The sequence below is a fragment of the Gobio gobio genome (assembly GCF_949357685.1).
Source record: "Gobio gobio genome assembly, chromosome: 16".
NCBI lineage: Eukaryota > Metazoa > Chordata > Actinopteri > Cypriniformes > Gobionidae > Gobio > Gobio gobio.
In genome coordinates this window covers 23,453,593-23,474,462 of record NC_137109.1, presented here as the reverse complement: position 1 = coordinate 23,474,462, position 20,870 = coordinate 23,453,593, and the positions used below count along the sequence as shown (strand labels likewise).

General features: G+C 39.5%; 1 protein-coding gene across 1 annotated transcript in view; it reads left to right on the top strand.

The window, feature by feature from the left end:
- LOC307140009 (uncharacterized protein) overlaps positions 1 to 20,870 on the top strand; it is a gene marked incomplete at its 3' end in the record, with an annotated part of 124,737 nt that overhangs the window by 2,051 nt on the left and 101,816 nt on the right. The window contains exons 2-4 of the mRNA XM_079839251.1: positions 10,534 to 10,605; positions 14,772 to 14,843; positions 18,490 to 18,561. Of these exons, the coding sequence (XP_079695377.1) occupies positions 10,534 to 10,605; positions 14,772 to 14,843; positions 18,490 to 18,561 (216 nt within the window). The remainder of the gene's footprint in view (positions 1 to 10,533; positions 10,606 to 14,771; positions 14,844 to 18,489; positions 18,562 to 20,870) is intronic.

The following is a 20,870-nucleotide window of genomic DNA, read 5'->3' as shown; positions in this document are numbered from 1 at the left end:
TTGGGGGAAGTTGGGGAACCGCAAGTCCGTTGAGGGGCGCACTGCAGCTGAAGACCGACTCTCTTATGTGTTTAGATTACTTCTAACCACTGGTGATTTTCACTGTGAAAATATCCTTAATTTCCCTGCTTCCACCTGCTGCACTTCTGTCGTGATAAACCATGACAGTTCTATAAATATCATAACCATCTGTTATAATATAATTTTTACCTCCTGGATTTGATAGGAAAGGGATCCAGTGTGTTCAATGGCCAGAGGTCTGGTTGAACCTCCCAACCTTTAACCTCTAAAGGGCTTTTCAGTGGAATATTTCATGTGGAGAGAAAAATAAACAAGTGTCACGACCTGCGTTATATTGGACTTGTTTTAAAATATACCATGTCAGGTTGAGTCTCGTTTAAACTAGAGACAGATGCTAGTCATTCATGGTATATTCTTATAGCATGATTTTATTAATCAAACCCTGCATTAAGCTATGGCATCTGTAACAGCAGTTTTCAGGACTGCTTTCAGGAGTCCAGGAGGACACGTCTCCACGTCTCCTGGGTACGATTAACACGCCACCAGGTTTCCCAGAGCACCCTGGAGTGTTGATTTAACTGTAATGACTGCACCTCTGCCCTAAGCAAGGCCTAGTTACCCACAATTCCAGAGTTCAGGCAAATTTCCCTCTAATAAATGTGCATTTATTTGAAAGGCTTTTCTTTCTTTGACAGCTCATATGATCTTGCGCTCATTAGTAGCTCCTGTCGCAACTGTAATATCCCCTTTCAGTCACTCACGCACACGCACTCTCACTCTTTCATCTCGCTCGCTTTAATTTGCACCAGTTACGCACACACTTTGTAGCATTTAATAGCAAATTCTCTCCGCCGGAGTCTTAGGCCCTCTCGCAGTTAACACTTCAGGAACAATGTGGCACTTTGTGGCTGGCGTATAGCGTGTTTGGTCTGCTGGATCAGGAGAGAGAATGGCAGCATTCCCTTCCTCTCATCACACTCTGGGTCTCTTAATGAAGTTTCGGTGTGAAACCGCCAACTCCTGCTTTCCCAACTGGTAGCTCCACCCTAGATCGCATATCCGTTTATCAGCACTTGCTTATGTTGCATGTCAGTTTTCTATTATCGCAGAGAGTCAGTCAGCGGGATAGTGTGTGTGTTTGTTGTGTTGGTGTTGGAGCGAGTCAGGAGGTGGGTTTGTGGTCTCCGGTGCCCTGCTGACCTCAGCGGGCATATGAGGAGCATATGTGAAGTCTCTCGCTCAGTAAGCGTTCACACACAGCAGCCTGCCAGACAGCTGCTGGCACTGATAGTGGGCAAAGACTTCAGGGAACGATTCGCCACCCAACCTTCATGTTTTCATGTACGGAAAATATTTAATGTGCCTCATTTCAGGCAGTGCATCAAAGCTTAATGCTGTCTTTGGTGAGTCTGGGAGCCAGCAGACCGCTTGTCACAAACGTCTCGAAGAGGTCACTCTGCATGTCGGGGACCCAGAAGTCTGTGAATCTTCCAAGCTTGTGTCATGGAAGGCTGGAGTTGATAATGTGCACGCCTCCGGGCCATTTCAGGTTTACGAGGGCTCTTGTTTTGTGGGCTTTGTCACCAAAGCAACACATCAAGGGCTTCGTTATTCTCATCAGCACATCTTGTTAGTTATTGCTTAGTGTAGCTAGAATTGACAGTGTTTATCCTAAGCTAACAAATATGAATAAAACCGTGTGTGGTTTTATGATTTCGTTACTGTGATGTAAGTATCACAGACTCAAACATTGGGTTGCAGCTAGCAACCGGTAAACAAAAGAATCAAACCAGAATTTCTAAATGATTTGATCAGGATTTTACTAGGCTTTTGGTCCGCAGAAAGAAAGCGGATGTGACTCTAATGAAGTGTTGGGGAGTAAAAGTAGTTATGCCATTTTCAGAAGTGTGACAACTTTTGTAGTAACAAGCTCAGACAAATAGTGATGTAGTGTGACAAAATGTGCTGTGTTGTGTCCCCATGAAATCTAAATTTTACTTTTGTGGCTTTTAGCTTGAATATGTTAGCCTTACTGTTAAGCTAGTGTGCTCAAAAACAATGACAAAATTCACATTTAGTAGTTATAAGCTTTCAAAATGTACAGTCTCCTACTTCCGCTAATATGGATCAATAATTTTAATGACATCACTGCACTTCTGTCCAATCAAATGCTCTCTAGAATCTAAAGCGTCCCTCCCCATTATAAACAGATGTTGAAATCAGTCATGATGAATGGCACGTAGTGCACTATAGGGGATAGGGAACGATTCAGACAGTGTAAGTATGCTTTCCATTGGAGTGAAGTCTGGTTTCACGTTAGTGTCACAGGTCCAGAGACAAGATAGCACAGAGCGGATCATATGCGTGAGTTGGCGCAGACCAGAAAATGTACCAGATTCATTTTAATTCTGCACAGAATGCTATATTTTAAAGCGATATGGAGGAGATTACGAGGAGAAACGGTTTGAGTTTAGGAGGAAACGGCGGCTTTACCGAGCTTTTCTTGGCTGTGGCCGAGCTGTGATGTAAGCAAACTACTATTGGCTATTTTTAAAAAGGGGAGGAGCTGCTCGATATGTTACACCCTGACTTCCTGTTTCAGTGGAAATTACTTAAACACATTTAATAATGCTGCGTGTATATATCTAAAATATACATGCCAGTTTTGTCGAGTATTCTCATATTAGGAGTCTTAAATTAGTTAAATAAGGCCTTAAATGAACTTGTGAGAAAATGAGATGCGCGGGACAGCGCGTCAGATCCGCGTCATGTTCGGCAGCGGCTGATCTTAAAGTGACAGCAGCTCTGATGATGTCTGTCATTAATGTTCATCACAGAACAACGGGAACAGAAAAAATTGTAGCTTTAATGATGATTAATCTATTTTTCATTTATTATTTATGCAGTTAAAGGTGTTGATAACTTTATTAAATTTCTGTGTAGACTATGTCTAACAGGGAAGGCCATGGGTAAATATAACATTTATTATAATGGGTTTATGTAAAGATTGTTTTAAGTTAAATTAAATTAAATGTTGTAAAGCCTAATAAATGTTGAAATTGGTAGCCTTCAGTAATACTGTAATGTAACGTAATTAATGTTTCATAGAGACATTAGTACCAGTGATACTGGCCTTCATTCATAAAAAGATGCCATTAGCCTACAACAAATATTTAAAATATGCTGTCTTTAAATTTTTTCTTCATTAATTTGGAGAGTAACTGAAATTATTAAAATATCAAAATATTAAAAACTTTAATCTAATTGCAATTAATCATGATTAATTACAGAAAAAATTTGATTAATTAGTTAAAAAATGTAATCGATTCACAGCACTAATATATATATATTATCTGATATATGTCCAAAAGATATTGTCTCCTTAAATAGATTCACACTCACAGTAGTTTGCTATATTTCATTTGTAGCTTGTAGTGTAGCTAACTAGCTTGACTGAAATGTAGCTACTTTAGCTTAGGAAGTAACGACTTCAAAGCAAATAGTCCCCTGCTTAACATCAGTTATATTAGAAGAAAAACAACAACCTTTTTTGGAGATCCAAATAAAGCCAAATAAATAAACCCATGGTGGCCTGGCACAGATACTGGCCACAGGGGCTGGGTGGGGGGGTTATCCTTGGTTACCCCTGGAGTCCAAGATGAGACTTGTGTTATTGATGAGCCTTTTGTAGCCTGGCTGTCATATTGACTTTCACACAGAAGTGTTGAAGATGCCCTTGTCACCTCTCAGCCAAGCGTTACTCTAGTAATTTAAGAAGTCATATACTGTGCAAAAACACCAGGCTGTGCGCTATTCGCTGTCAGGGTTTGAAAATCAACGGGGTAAACACTCAAAAAAGAAATATGAAATAATTCATTTTTGTCCGGTCTGCTTAGTGTGAAGTGAGAGTCCTTCAGTGGAGAAAGCATCCAGACATGGCCGTAATGAAAATATTTACTAAATGAAACTCTCCCTGAGATGGAAACTGCCAACATTGCTCATAAACAATGAAGAGGAATTCAGAGACGCATTGGCTTCTATATTTTCACTGTCTTCATCCTGAAGCTCCAGTGATGAGTTGCAAAGCCAGTCTAACTCCCAAATTCAATCTGCCCTAACAGTTAAACCAGACAATTTTCAATTTTTATCAAAAATGCTATTTACCAAAGACAATCATCACTAGCCATGCTAGGTAATCACCAGAGGTGTCAAAAGTATTCGCATTCATTACTCAGGTAGAAGTATAGATACTGGGGTTTAAAAAGACTTCTGTAGAAGTTGAAGTATCAACTCAAGCTTTTTACTCAAGTAAAAGTGTAAAAGTAACTGGTTTCAAAACTACTTAAAGTATAAAAGTAAAAGTAATGTAAGTGGAAAAAATGCCATTAAAGGGATAGTTCACCCAAAAATGAAAATTCTGTCATAATTTACTCAAATTGTTCCAAACCTGTATGAGTTTCTTTGTTCTGAAGATTGAAGAATTTTTGTAACCAAGCAAATTATATGCAACCATTGAATGCCATAGCATTTTCCCCCTACAATGGCAGTCAATGGTTGCTCTATCTGCTTGGTTACAAACATTCTTCAAAATATCTTCAGAACAAAAACTCATACAGGTTTGGAACAACTTGAGGGTGAGTAAATGATGAAAGAATTTTCATTTTTGGGTGAAGTATCCCTTTAAGGACAAAAGATTAGGCCGCGCCACAGTGCATACCCCACCTCCTCAAAAAAAATTTTTCTGAAGGCCATAATGACTATAATGTTATATTAAAAAGTTAATGTTGAACATTTTTAGATGCACTTGGCTACGCGTTTCAGCCGCATATATTCCCATTGAAAATGAACGCATTTTAGGACAATGCAAATACATTAAAGAACCATATTGTGTACTACTGAGCATTAACGTGTTTCATGGAGTGGAAGATTTGATGACTAGTTGCCTATAAATATTGTAAAGGTGCAAAAAGTCAAAATTCAGAGGCATGTTATCAATAACCATTTTTTTATGTGTGATCAGTGTGGCCAGATTGGGTCAACAATTTCCAGCCCAAAAACCTCACCAAATGTACATTTATATATTTTTTTTAAAATGGTTATTGATAACATGCCTGGTTATTGATAACAAGTTTGCACCTCTTACAATACTTATAGGCAACTAGTCACTCCAAGAAAAAAAACCAAAACTTTAACTGCCAAAATAATGTGATATTATTTTATTGCCATACCAATCAATGTTGATAAGTAAGTTACCATTTTATCTCCTTAAAGCATAAAAAAAATCCCAGTAAAACGGTTCAAATATGACTATATGTCCAGGTAGAAACTGTCAAAACCGCAATCCCTTAGAAAAACACAAGATTTTCAATGTCAACAGTAAGAAGCCAATTTACGTGCAAAAAGTGCCCAATATAGAGATTGGAAAAACGCTATGTAATTAACAGGCATTTCACACGTTAATGCACACACCAATGTCAAAATGCGTAATTCATTTATACTGTACAATAATCCGTCAACAAATAAATAACAACAATGCGCTTACCCTTGTGTTGCACTTTGCTTTGACAAAACTACAGTATGTCTTTCATGAAGTACATTGCACATGCACTTAGCAGTCAAAACGGATTAATCGTTGATTTGAACCTCTTTCAGCAGCTGTCGGGGTTGCTAGTTGCAGATGTCCTAAGTGTGTGTATGATGATGGACAGGAGTCACGGTTATATTTAAAGAGTCTTCGAGTCACAGGTGTAATTCACGTTTGAGAGTTGAGTCACTCTCCCACTCTTTGCTGTAGATACAACTTACTGTGTATTTATGCCACTGGCATAGCGATCACTGGAATATACAGCTATGAGTTATCGCGCTAAAAACCGGCTAAAGTCATGAATGAGGCTGAGCACGTCTGCCTGCTGATCGCTGATTGGCTGAAAGTGCGTGCTCGTCGCGAGAACCCGCCCTATCTGGCAGCATGGTGTGTGATTTGTGCAGGTGCAGTGATTGATCGCCTACAACCCAATAGGGTGTCGGAATGGTTTGAGTTTATCCTTCTCATCCAACCACAATCAAATTCACTCTGTCCGGATGGCGCGATTTATCTGGATAGTTGTTGTTTTTTTATGACAAGCCGGAATGAAAACATGCCGAAATGGAATAGGAGTAACGAGGCTATTTTTAAAATGTAAGGAGTAGAAAGTACAGATAATTGCTTGAAAATGTAAGGAGTAGAAGTAAAAAGTAGGCTGAAAAATAATTACTCCAGTAAAGTATAGATACTCAAAATTTCTACTTAAGTAAGGTAACGAAGTATTTGTACTTCGTTACTTGACACCTCTGGTAATCACTAATAAGAGATGACATTTTTTTTGTGGTTTTGGTTTCTAACATGCAGAGATTTGCCAGTAAAAGAAAGTTGTATATGGAATCCTGTGACGATTTCAAGGAAAATGGAATTGTTAAGAGCTTTTGAGGTGGTAGTAATATGTCAGGAGGTGCACTTTAGGAATTCTGGGACAGGACTACATGTGTCCAGTGGAGATGTGTGGCGGCTGACTGCATGGCTCATGGGAGATGAAAGAGTGGCAATACCCATTTGATCTCGCATAAGTGCAAACGAACAAGCGTTTCTGCGAAGAACTTCCAGAGAAACTTGGAAAAGAAAAGGGCTCTGATATGGGAGAGTGAGGAGGAGGCAATGAGGCATCTATCTGTTTGAAATGCACAAAATAATTACACTGTTACATAAAAGTTATTAAAATATCCCTATCTGTCCCTATCTAGCCTTTAGCATCTGCTTTATAATTTTCAGTGACACATGGATGCCTTAGTGAATTACCTCAGTGAAGGAGAAATGTTAATTAATACAGTCATTTAATGAAGAGATAATAGGTGGCAGAAATTACAGTGTTCTTCCGTTGACAGTTATGACAGCAAACTTGTTAATTCAAATGCACAGGACAAGCACAATCTCATGTTGTGCTTTATCTGTGCTTATCTCAGAGGCGTTTAGTTGTAATTAATCAATAGACATGAGAAATATCATTTGTCCTTATTGATGTATCGTCTATCTTTTCTGATTATAATAACTTGTGCATCTTATGAGGAGAATATTAATGTGTTAGTGTGTTAGTGTAAAGTTGCACTCAAGTAAATGAAAAACAGCCATCTAAGGCGTCCAAACCAGAGGTCCAAAAGGAAAAACTCATTTAAGATTCCAAACAGAGATGAGAAGCAGCTTTCAAGAGGAAATGGAGCATACCTATCAGCTTTTGAGGACTAGACTAGCGTGGCTTTGAGGAAAATAGCAGAAGATTACGACAGGAAATGCATTGAGAGGCAGGGTATCGTATGGGAACAGAACAAAAATGCACATTTGTTGTTTTCATGCACATTTTTCTTGAGCTCTTAGGGTACCTTGGTCGCATGATGTGTTGCAATTGCAGCAAGACACAGTCAAAATAACCTCCAGCCAAAATCGCAAAGATTCTTCTCTTTGTCCGGTGTCGTTCTGAAAAGCACATTTTACCAGAGCTGTCTGCCGGCTTATGACCTGGACTAGTTGGGTTGAGTGGTCTAACGGCGTGCGTGGGTGGGGTGGGCCCCCGAGGGGGCGCATTGTTAGCCCAGAACACCTGCCGTTTGAATGGGCACCTTATCCCCTCAACAAATTAAAACAAACAATAGCCAGTAGGGGGCTGCCATATCTGTGAACTCCACCTTGTCAGTGTAACCGGAGGTTTGATTAAGTTTCTAGAGGAAGTAGGACTTAGTTAGCTCCCCAGGCTGTTAACACATACTGTAAAAAAAAAAAAAAAAAAAAAAGACACTGAAGTGAAGTGAAGGATAGAGAGAGGAGGAAATGTTATTAGTGAGTGGGATTACATTGCGAGCAGGTGAGAGGATACGAGATGAGAAAACTACAGAAGGGAGATTAGGACATGTGAAAACAGAAGGAGAGTGACGTGGAGAGACTGGGAGAGTGGGAATTTGTGGGAATACTGTATGTATAGAATTATTGGAAGTTAAAAAAAATCAAGGAAACATGATGCATTAAGATTTTGGAGTTCAACTCAGAAACTTTGCATAATGTACAGACCATTTTAATGCAATTAAAAGGAATGGGGACTAAAATGTTTAAGCTTCATAAAGTCTGTTAACTGCTCTAAATAGACCATTGAGTCAAAGTGAGACCTCATCACAAGCGATCAGTCTTAACTCATTAACTATTTGCAAATAACAAATGCCTTCTTTTTATATGCAAATAGACCTCAACATTCAAATCACATACACTGCAGTTGGTAGCACTTTAACAATAAGGTTCAATTAGTTAAGGTTAGTTAATGCATTAACTAGCAATGAGCAATATTTTGCTCCAGTCTTTATTAATCTTTGTTCACATTAATTAACTGTTAGTTTAATATTAGGTTAGGTTCATCAACTAATGTTAACAATACAGCTTTTGATTTTAATATGTTTTAGTAAATGTTGAGATTAACATTCACTGAGATTAATAAATGCACTAGTCTAGATAAATGCAAAATATTCATTGTTAGTTCATGTTAACCTAATGTTAACAAATTAAACCTTATTGTAAAGTGTTACCTTGCTGTTCAAGAGTTTGGGGTCTGCAAAATTCTAAAATGTATTTGAAATAAGTCTCTTAAGCTCACCAAGGCTGCATTTATTTGATGAAAAATGCAGTAAAATCAGAAATATTGTAAAATATTATTACAATTCAAAATAATAGTTTTCTATTTTATTATATTTTACAATGTAATTTATTCCTGTGATGGCAAAGCTTAATTTTCAGCATCATTACGCCAGTCTTCAGTGTCACATGATCCTTTAGAAATCATTCTAATATTTTTCAGGATTCGTTAATGAATAGAAAGTTCAAAAGAACAGCATTAATTTGAAAAAGAAATCTTTTGCAACAATATAAATGTATCTACGGTGATGTTTGCTCAAAGAAAAATCATACTGAACTTTCCAATGGTAATCTACCTCAAAAACGATGATAATCATCAACCCTGTGAAGTGAAATAATTAGTCTACCACACAACAAAACACGATAAAAACAACAACAGGATAAATAAAGTCTGCAAACAGTAAAGCAATAATCCTATAACAGTAATCACATCATTTATTCATGCTTCAGTGCATGCTGGGAACTCTTAACATGCTTATTTAGCAGTTGCTCAAACATCTCTAGGCCAGTATGGGAATATGTTTCTTTACCATTTTTTTGCTTTGTTTGATTCAGATAATTTACATTTCTTTATGCTGAAAAGTGGGTGTGAAATATTCTGTCATGTTTGGTTTTTAAAGCAGACGAGGGCCTTGTTTCTAAACCCAGCGAGCTGCCTACCTAGACAAAATCATTTTTATACACACATTTGATACCCAAAAATGCAGCCGCCATCTAGAAGAGGATCATGTTATGGAATCCAGGGTCTGTAAATGGCCTGTCCCTGTAATATGTTTCCTATATGGCTCATATTAGTCTGCTTGATGTGCGTTTTGTGGTTCTGGGGAAATCTTTTGAAATCCAATATGCCTTTAAATCAGATTTATAAATGTTTATGTATATTATGAGAAACACACTGAGACGGCCTGATGTTAGTGTGTAAGTGTATGCGTGTGTCATTATATGTCACTGTATATTTCTCAACGCTAATCTTTTCAGCGTGGCGGAGCTCCAGTAAACAGCGCCCACAGAGGAAGTCAGTTCGTATCCATTGGCATGTATACTCATTTCAGGGAATGTATACAATTTTAGACACGCTTGAAACAACTGATAAAATAACAGTCTGGGAAAAGTATAAGATATTGACTAGAGTGGAAAAATACTTAGTTTGGTAATATATAATTCACTCAGATGCAAGAAGAGACGTTTTCCAAACAAAAATGTTTCCATGCAATCTGTCTCTCTCAAGCAGTTTATTCCCACATCTCATTCGCTTTGCTCACATACAGAAAATATCATTCGTCTGGCATTTTTTTGAGCCTTTAGCTGTCTTTTTTTGTATGGAAGAGAAAAAGCAGATATACGCATTGAAAGAAAAGAATTGCATTGTATACAGATATTGTACAGACAGAACAGAAAAGGGCAGGTGTACGCTAGCGTGACCCGAGCTGTGTGCGTCGAGTACGTTTGTATGGGAATGTTTAGAGTCGAGGCGGTTCAATAGGAGCATGCTGAAAGTGAGTCGCCTCCAGTGCAGTGAATGCGAGGCAGAGTAGCAGAGCTGAAGTCGGTCTCTCAGATTCAGTAACACGCAGCATGGCACTAATGCTCCCTGGCAGACGCCAGCTTTGAACAGCGTTGCCCCGCGGGCATCTGGTGCGAGTCGGAGCCGTTGAGGCACTGCCAGGGAGCCTCTGTATTTAAATTCTCTGTTTACTGACTATGCTGTGAGCTGAGACTTGAAAAATCATGTTTGAAAGCATAAGTGAAATGAAAAGCTTTTAACTTTTTTCTCCATCCCCTCTCCCTTTCTTTTTTTCTCTTTCCAGGGATCTGGACAGGAATAACATCACCCGGATCACCAAAGTGGACTTCTCTGGCCTCAAGAACCTACGCGTGCTGTAAGATGTCACTCTGTATCTCTCGCTCTTATGGTTAATCCTTCCTTTAACTCCCAAGTGCCCCTCCTCTTCCGTGTTGTCTTTACAGTCAAAGCCATCAAAGGGTTCGAGGCTGAAAGCCGGGAGGATTACGGCACAAGTCATAATAAAACAAACTGACATTTAAGCTGAGTAAATCCGACACATTTAACATGACCCTTTGACTGAACCTCGCATGAAGTCATTGCCTTAGATGCAGTCAATCTTTAAACTTGTTCTTGAGTTTGAAGAATATGTAACAACATATTCCATACCAGAAAGTGAACTTTTAAAAATGAAAAAAATGACGGACGGCTGCTCGGAGAGGCACAGGGCAGTCGTGATCTAGCGAGTTGGGTTCCTCTAGAGAAAGTGTTCTTGCAGCCTAATGACTGTAATCATGTATTTCTCCGTGCTGTTTTCTTCCTGAATGAGAGCCCGTAAAAAGAGAGGAATGGAGATAAAAATAAACAAGTGAAAAAAAGAGGAGGAAAATAAACGCCCAAGAGAGCAGTCGTAAGCAGAGGCAGTGGCTGGTGGGGAGCACGGAGGCAGTTTAAGGTGGTTTGTGATTAACGGTCATTGCATGCACCAAAAGCAGCCTCTCCCTGGGACCTCGGCAGTGGCACCCCCTTATCTTTTAAGACTTGCACTGTGATCCCCTCCGTCTGATAACAAGCAGGACAAGCCTCCAATCTCACCTATACACTCTCCATGCACCATGCTCCAAGCTTCACCCTGTTGCTTTTTTCCCACGTAAAAATTCTCAGAGAAGTGTTTGCTGCACTGTAATTTATTATTTTCATAAAAAGATTTTAAATGTACAGTACTGTGCAAAAGTCTTAGGCATGTTAGTATTTTCACCGACGCAGTACAGTAAAAGATATAAATAACTGCCTTAAAACCTTTTTTTTGTTAAAATACTAATGTGCCTAAGACTTTTGCACAGTAATGTATTTTTCAAGATGATTTAAAGGGGTTATGAACTGGCTTTTTTATTTTTTATACTGTTTTCTGAGATTAACTTATGATGTTTCCATGGTTTTTACATTCAAAAACATGATAATGAATAAGTAATATTTTCTACCCTGGTTTTGAGCCTAGCTCTTGAAACATTCGGTTTTTATGGGCGTGCCGCATTGAAGACTTGGAAGACTCATTTTTATGTAAAGCACTTAATTACCATTGTGTATGAAATTTGGTATATAAATAAACTTGCCTTGCAATGAATCTAAAAATATAAACAACTACATCGTCATGTGGATATGCTATATTTTTACTATAAAACTCTTACCATCAAACATGTCTTCTAATATCTTCAATTGTTGCGTATACCGAGCTGCAGTTGATACATTTGTAAATGACTTTACTTGGACTCATTGTGCGAGCTGTCTCTTTAATACCATGTGGTTTATATTCATGCTTCTGATTGGGCTGACATTTCCAAACAAGAGAAAATATATCTCAAACCCCACACCGTTTCCAGGGGGGTATTCCAGAAAGCAAGGTTAACTTACCTTCACATATACCTTGAACTCTCAGTTGATTAACCCAAACCTTGCTTACTTGAGGTATGCTGGTTCCAAAAATGCGTTCATGAGTAAGTTTAGACAACTCAGATTATGTTCCCGGTTAACACACAAGACATTCTGAACAGAGCAATGAATCGACGATTCACCATGGAAACAGACGCTAAGAAAAATGTGGCATACTACTTCCTCCTCCTTTTACCTGATTTACATAAACTACTTAGTGCACAGCTTTGTGTCACCATCTCTGTTTGAAACCTGGAATTGCAGTTATTTGCAGAGTTATTGTCTGTACGTGAGTTGTGCATCAGCTCAGAGGAGTATATGCGGCTTGCTGTCAGTCACCGGTCTGGATACTGTTCTTCAGAATTACAGATTCTACGTCTTGGAGTATAACCTAAATAAGAATTTTCACCGGAAAATGTCATCTGAACAAGTAACATGTCTGCCACTTTTTGGAACAAAACATTACAATAAATCGCGCTACCAATGATGATTAAATCTACCGATTGCTCATATAACATCAAAGTTCAAACCGTGCAAATTATCATTATTATTATACTTTGTTCTCAAATTGTTAATGTTAACAGCATTAGCATTGCGTGACTATGTGTATTTAGTGTGTATTAGCGTTACCTGTAGATTTAAATTTCCATACAGTCTAATCTTCTGCTTTTGACCACGGTGAATCTTCAGTTGTCACTGATGATGTCACATAACCTGCTTTCTGAAATACCCCCCGGAAACATGTCTTTCCACCCGGAAACCGTAGCTAAACGTTGCGCACCGGTTTGAGCTGGAGCGTACCCCAGGTAACAAGGGGACGTGGTCCAATAAGTGTCATGCTAACTAACAAGGGAACAGCAACAGGAAAACAAGAGGTGAACAAGCAACAATGGAGACACAGAGGACACAGGCAGGGATCATGACAGTACAGTTCTTTACTTCTTCTCACCACTTTCTTGATTCTTGAATATACAACAGCGAGCGTGTCAAGTATAAACTTCTCAAACAAACAGCTTCTCGAACAAGAAAAGATGTAGGGCGGGACTTGACTTTGTCCATAAGGAATTGATTAGAGGTTTTGAAGGCAATGTAGTCTATAGATAGATAGATAGATAGATAGATAGATAGATAGATAGATAGATAGATAGATAGATAGATAGATAGATAGATAGATAGATAGATAGATAGATAGATAGATAGATAGATAAATAGATAGATAGATAGATAGATAGATAGATAGATAGATAGATAGATAGATAGATAGATAGATAGATAGATAGATAGATAGATATAGATAGATAATTTATTTCCTAATAAATGAACAATAATTAGGTACTAAAATAAAAGATTGACCTTACCTTGGGTCATAGATCGTTTCCATTCTAAAGTCCTCAGGGAAGTGCCATCTGCACTGACCTGGGTCCTGCCTACGAACCAGCACTTGGTTAATGCTTAAGGCAAGAATAACAAAGACTATTCCAGCAATACCATGTGTCTTGCTTCACCCTTTCAATTGAGAGGTCTTTACTCTCCTTGTCAGCCCCTGTGAAAGCATAGGTGTTTTCCTGTGTCCCATATGTTTCTATGCAAAACTTCAAAACATTTCTATAAAGATGAGAAAGACAAAGAACAGAATGAGGGAGAGATGCTGAAAAATGAAGAAAAATAACTGTTATTATTCTTCAGCACACACCAAAACCCATCTGGTCAGGATCGAAAGGGATTACGTTTAATGCGAATACATAAACCACGGTGGGGTTGATCCCCCATTTGTAAGAATGAGCCAGATAGTTACTCAGACTTAGATTTATGTTAGACGCAGTCTATGATATGTTTGTTATCAGCAAAGAATTCAATTATTACGAAGAAATCAATTTAGGCTTGCTTGTGTTTTTGGCCTCATCATGCTGGATCGTGCCTTAAAGCTGCGGTATTCATAAAAAGGCCTTTGCATTGCCAAGTGTCTCATCTCTTCCTGACAGAATGATATGACAAAACATGGATTATGGCTGTAAAAACAGTTGCGTGTCTAAACATTTGCTTTAAAAACGTCATTCATAACCCCAGAAAGCGGAAGTCCACTTTAGAGGCACTTTAGGGTGTCTTTTGCTTCGGGATTTTCTCTCTTTTTTGAGGATTACTTGTTTTATCCGGTGCCGAATATAATTTAGTGGCTGTGTGCGTTCTATGCGTGTGTCTGCGCGTTTGTTCTAATTCAAAGAGACTTAAATATAAACAAGAAATAGCAATGGAGATGTGCTGTCTTTGTAATGCATCTGGAAAATTTTAAGGGCCCTGAAATATGACAAAGTCTTCAGAGTAGAGGAGAGCTCTGAAAATACCCTCCGGAACGTCGTCACAGGCATGCTGGACACGAATGAGGGTCTGCTGAGGCAACCGCACACTTCATAAAATCAGAGGAAAATCTGCTGTGGTTTTCATGAGACAAAGGCTGTTTGCTTATCAGTCACTGTTGTGACAAAGCGAAGCCATGAGGTCCTCTAGTCCTCTTTTAACTGTCATTTCAATCACTCAGGGAGGTTGATCAATGTCAGTTGAAGTTGAATCGCTGGACTTGATTGGATAATGAAGTTTTTTTTTTTTCCCCGACAGACATCTGGAGAACAATCAAATAAGTGTGATCGAAAGAGGAGCATTTCAGGAACTCAGACAGCTTGAGAGAATGTAAGTAAAAAAAATATTGATGATTGAACTCGCATGCAGTCATGATACATATCCCACATTTTTCTGTATGTGTGTTTTGGACAAAAGAATTTGTAGCCGTTTATGAGCAACACATTGACCTTGTCGGTTTTAATCTGAAACATCTTCACCAAAGCGAAAGGAACTTTGAGAATTTGGAGGTGACCTCCATAACTTTCCTTTTTAAGTCCAGTGGGTTTACGTGCTTGTTTGCCCCCTGACATCTGGAGCGCAGCCATTTGCTCTTTTCTGGTGAGAATCTTAACACTTCCCAGTGAAATTGACCATTGGGTCAGACCAAACATGCTAGCTATTACTGCAGTTGGACAAGGTCAAAGAATGTCTGGACTGTGGTTTGCCTGTGTTAGCATCCTTAAGTTTGTTTATGTGTGAATGTCTCAGTGCGTTTCATTCCTTGTAAATGTTTGCACGGTTCTGTCATTGTTTAACCGAGTCTGTTGGCAGCTGCCGCCACGTGTTAGTTATGAACGTACATCAAAATCAGCAGCCATCATGAAGAGAACCGAAGTTTGTCAGTCTGTTTACCACCGCTGAAGAATCTTTCTCTGGGGTGGTTTCGTGGGTCTGGTTTATCTAGGTCTTAAGATCCACATTCCTCAATGTATCACTCGTATTTGGAATTTCACAGCATTTAACTCAATGACCCACTCTCTGCGGCGAGACAGCCAGTGTGTCCACATGCATTCCCTCCATCTGACACTCGAGTGTGACTTTTTGTTTTTGTTGTTGTAACCCAGCAGACATATAAATAGTTTGACCCCACAATGAGAGCAAGTGCTTTAGAACTAATGATCCAGAAACAGAAAGAAATGAAAGCATGTTATGACTTTACATAGTGCTAAAAATAGATAAAGTTTGTAAACCGCGGTTGAACAAGGGTCAAGTTTTGAGGTAACTCCTCCCCTTGATCCCTCAAACCCCCAGATCAAAGCATCTGAACTAAGGTCAATGACAAATAAGAGTATCCACAATAAAGAACAGGAATCTTTTAAACAGTTCTTAGAAATGTACTCTTTGTATTTCATGTTTTTTACATTTGGTTTATTCATCAAATGAAAAGTAACATATTTTACTTACACTTTGAATACATGTGAGTATACACATATATTTTTTTAACTCTACCATTCAAAGGTTTGGGGTTGGTAAGTTTCTTATGCTCACCAAGGCTGCATTTATTTGATCAAAAATGTCAAAATTAATTTAAATTATAAATTAAAGACATGCTCATCATACAACATGTATGTTAAAGTAATTTTATTTGTGGGTTACACTTTATTTTAAGGTAACATAGTTACATTGTACTTACTCAAATAAGTACTAAGTAATATTAATTAAAGGTGCAGTATGCAATCTCCCAGAATTGTTGGTACAGCTCCAGACAAACAATGACACTCAAAACTGTCCTGTAACTATAGCTAACATTACAGCAAAACCAATGTTACTCACGTATGGAGCAGAAACGATGCGACCTCAGCATCTGTTTTCAGGCCTTACTGCGTAGATCACTCCAGCGCTGGAGCACTTTTCTAAAATTAAAGCGGGCCTAAAGCTCTTGCCTGATCATGACCCTTCTTTTTCCAGTGATATTCCTCTAAAATGTTTATTTTATGATGTCTCTCAGCCATCTTTCTTTCTACAGTCTTTCTTCAAATCTTCCTCTTGCTCACTCTCTCTCCTCCCACGTCATATGCCCCCTAATGCTGATTGGCTACACATTTGTTGTGGTGCTCGGTCCGACCAACTTTTTAACGACGCTTTTGAAAAATCGCTTACTGTACCTTTAACTACATGTAGTTACTATAGAGTTACGGTTAGGGTTTGGTTGAGGTTTAGGGCGTTTTCACACCTACCTTGTTTGGTCCGGATTTTCGGACTTTTCAGTTTGGTCCGAATCAAAATTACAGGTGTGAAACCTCCCCCGTACCACGGTCCGGACCAAACAGACGAAATTTGGTCCGACGAAAAGAGGTAGTCTCGGTCCGGATCAAACTGAACAAAGGTTCGGTTCGTTTCTAGTGTGAAAGCATTTTCTGTATGGTTCGGACTTTCAGACCATTTACAGGAAGTTCCTGTTTATGTTTAAATATTATAATGTTATTTTTAAATTCAATCTAGGCTACATTGATTATGAAAAGTGAAAAGATGCGCAATATGTCAGAAGACAGAAAGTCAGAAATTATTTTAAACGAAATTTTGCATGATTTTGCTTAAGAACCTTTCTTTAATGTGAATTTCGTTTTGTATAAATTGTATCTTCATTTTAATCAATGTTTCGTCAGATAATTACCTGGATTTAATAAATAAGAAGCAAATAGTCTAGCTATAGCAGACAATAATCGCGGGACCGATCACATGCTTTGCAAATGAACTTGAGCGCGTCTCAAATAAACTGAAACTCAGCAGCTACTCGTCTCACAAACATGAGAAATATGTGTATATAAAGCTTGAAATGTCCACTTTTAAACGTGACGAAAAGAACATAGTCAAGCAATGCGCACTGTTCAATAGTGGCAACGATATGCGTCCGTTCCACTGATCTATATCAGTGGTCCGTTCATTCACACTTGTCAAAGACGCTGACGTCAGACACACGTCCGTTTACAAACCAATCAATGTCAAGATGCAGCCCACATAGATGATGACGAGTGGACGCAAGTGTGTCACGTAAAGTTCTTTAGTCCGCTCACATAATGGCAATGTGAAACCAAACCAAAACTAACCGAAAGTATCAAATGTATCTCAACGTGAACTTCGGTTCGGACCTTGGTGCGGACTTTCAGGTGTGAAAACGCCCTTAGTTACTTGTAATTATGCATAATTTACTGCATTGCAGTTTTAATGTATTTTAAAATAAATTGATAGAATTATAGTCACTTGCCCATAGATTTGTGTAGAACAATTGCAAGATTCCATAAAAAGGTGAATTTGTCTGTATTGGACTTACTCTAGAAAAGCCAACTCTTCTATTGTAGAATGAGTCTACTTGAAGGCTACAGCAAGGAACCAAGTCATAAAGGTTGTAGATTATCAAAAAAGTTATGTTCCTCCTCCACATACCTTTGATTTGCTCCATGACCCTGCATCCTATCATCAAAACCCATACTCCCATGAAAAGGGTCATCCTACCAAGTCTGGCCAGGCTCATGTGAGTGATAATAGCCTTTAAAGAGCACTACTGGAGATAACCTAGGCCATCTTCAGAGGAAGTTTATTTATTTCCCATCAGCCCCTGCACAGATGTGACTCCTGACCCCAGGATGTAGCTATTGGCCTATTCGTGATGTTGTTGATCCTGATAGCAATGCTGACCCGGGTTGTTTCTTTAATCAGAAAGATGGATTGGTCTCTCCGTGCGTTGTTTATGTTTGCCTTGTTGTCTCATCCATCTAGGTATTCAGATGCCTGCATGTCGATGTGCAAGTCAAACAACCTTTCCATCTTTGTTTCCCTAGTTTTCGCTCTCGGATAATCTAACTACACAAACACATACCCACTGATCTGTGCTGTGCATAAGGTCACTCTCACAGTGTCTTACGTTTCGTTTCTTCCATCCTGATGTTTTGACCACACTAACTCTTGCCCTTCCCCTGTCCTCTCTTCCTCACAGCCGGCTGAACCGGAACCGGCTGCAGGTCCTGCCGGAGCTGCTGTTCCAATCCACACCCAAGTTGGGCCGCCTGTAAGTCATCACTTTCCTTTGATATCCATGCCTGGAAAAGCTTGCGGTCAAACTTCCCACTGTTTGAATTTTGATCATTGTACTGGAAAGGATCTTGCTTAAATATTTGACTTTCCCAAACACTGTTTAAAGGACGCTGTCAGTGCAGGGATATTCTGTGTTATTCCTTCAGCCCATCCAGATGTGATTCTTTTAGATGGACCAGGGGTCCGAGCCAAGCTTAATGTGACACAACCTCTCACCGAGCTCTTGATGGAGAGTAGAAGGTGTGCTGGAGGGAATATTTTCCTTGGATAAACGACATTCTTATTCTGAATATTTTCCTGGTCTGCTTTGAATCAGGGACATTTTTTGGCTTAGCAGTCGAGGAATACTTCATTTATGAATTTACAATCGTCAATGAAACTAGAGCGGTCAGGTCAGGCCCTTGCTGGAGCAAAGGTTAAGCTTTACAAGTGTTTATTTGAAGCCGATTGTGACACGGTAGTCACTCCAGAGCACCATTAAGTTCTGCGAGCAGCTTTGTGTTTCTGAAATGTTTCCCTGAGGCAGCGAAGATTAGATTGGTTGGCCCTGATGCTGGCATTTGTAGCTTTTCATGTAATAGTTTCTCTGGTTTGAAATATAACTACACATGAGTGTCTTTGCTCGTCATTCACAAGCTACTACAATTTCTGATATACTGTACTGTACGGTCACAGCAGTTGGGAGTACAAATCTTTTTTACAGCCAGAAACTCATAGAACATGCATTTTATAGCTTGATATCAAAGGCATTATGTGGACTAGTATTACAGTCTCATTTCCACACCAATTCCTGCAGTTTCATGTAAGAATGCGCCGGTAGTAATGAAAACATCAATGATATTACAAATATACACTTGTCAATATTTTTATTCACTGAGGAACTGTCAGTGGACTGAGGACATGTTCTTCTCAAATTGAAAGTACAGCATGTTTGTTCCTTCTTGTTTTAACATTTGCTAAATGTAAACTGGAGTACGCCTAATGAAGGTTGTCCAGGGCGGGAGCGGTTTATGGCAGGGCTTGTAACCTTGCCTTGTCAGGGTTCGTTACGCTGGTTGACGTTTGTGCGATATGAACGGCCTCACCCGTAACCTTCCCATTAAAAACCTCAAGCCCGGCCAGCTGGGGAAAGCAAGCCGACCGTGTTGCACGCGGGAAGGGTTAGGCGGAGTGAGGCTGGGGCGAACCGTGGCCAGCAGGACTGGAAACACTGACAGGGGTCAGGGAAAGGTAAGGAGCAAATTTTAACGCTGAGTAAGACTGGAGTGGAATGAAATGGGAGCAGAGGGTGTTTCGAATAAAGAATAATAAAGGAAAGAGAGAGGATGGTTGCCGTCGGCAGACTGAGACAGAGAAAGACCGGTTTGTGGGTCGTGGGGTAAAAGCCCTGCAGAGACATGTGCGGTAACGACTGCCGGAGACCATTTGTGGTCAGCACTCTCTGCAGCCTGGAAAGATTGTGGTTACAGTTACAGATTTCGCTGTGTGGACTCAGAAATGCACCTCATACTCTTTGCAAGCGTACTTACACACTCTTTATCCGGGGGTTTGGTCAGGTTTCTAGATGTTCTCCCACCCTTGCCCTGTTCTTAGAAAGGCTAGATCTTTCTGTCTAGCCGCTGAAACCGAATAATGAAAAGAGAATGACGAATTAGTAGGCAGTTCTGAACATGCCTGCTCCTATTTATTAACTGTGCAACTAAATGGGCCCCTATATTAACTTCAGTTCCTGTTCGGATACGGGCCTCTGCGCTGGTAATGTAGGATATTTCGGTCAGTGATACCCATGAGACTCAGTCTCTCCCTGCCATTACCCCAAGCTCAGGTTGCATGTGATTGGTGCATTAAGAGGAAAAGGAAAGCAGAATGCATCATCTTGTCTTATGTCCCCTTCCCCTCAGCCAATTTTAAACTTTCCCTCTTTAATCTTCCGGGTGCAATTATCCCGGCAGAGGCGAGCAGTTAGCCAGCATAAAATAACCAACAAACAGCGGCGATGGCCTTTCATAACTACATTGATTGCTTGAATCTCGAGTTTGCCTGATTGGAGTGTCGAGGTTGGATTTTACCCTCCCTAGCTTTTGCGTCACGAAGTACGTCTTTTGTTTCTCTCCTTTCCCTGACAAGTTTATGTTCCTTTTGAGCGTTTGTTTTCTTTTATTTATCAGTAACAAATCGCTCTCCCACACATCAAGTTTTCTCCCTGCATGTTCTGTCCCACTTCTGTTGTCCCGAAGCAGTGAAGTTCAGTGCAACAGAATGGGAGGTGTAGGGGGTTAGAGT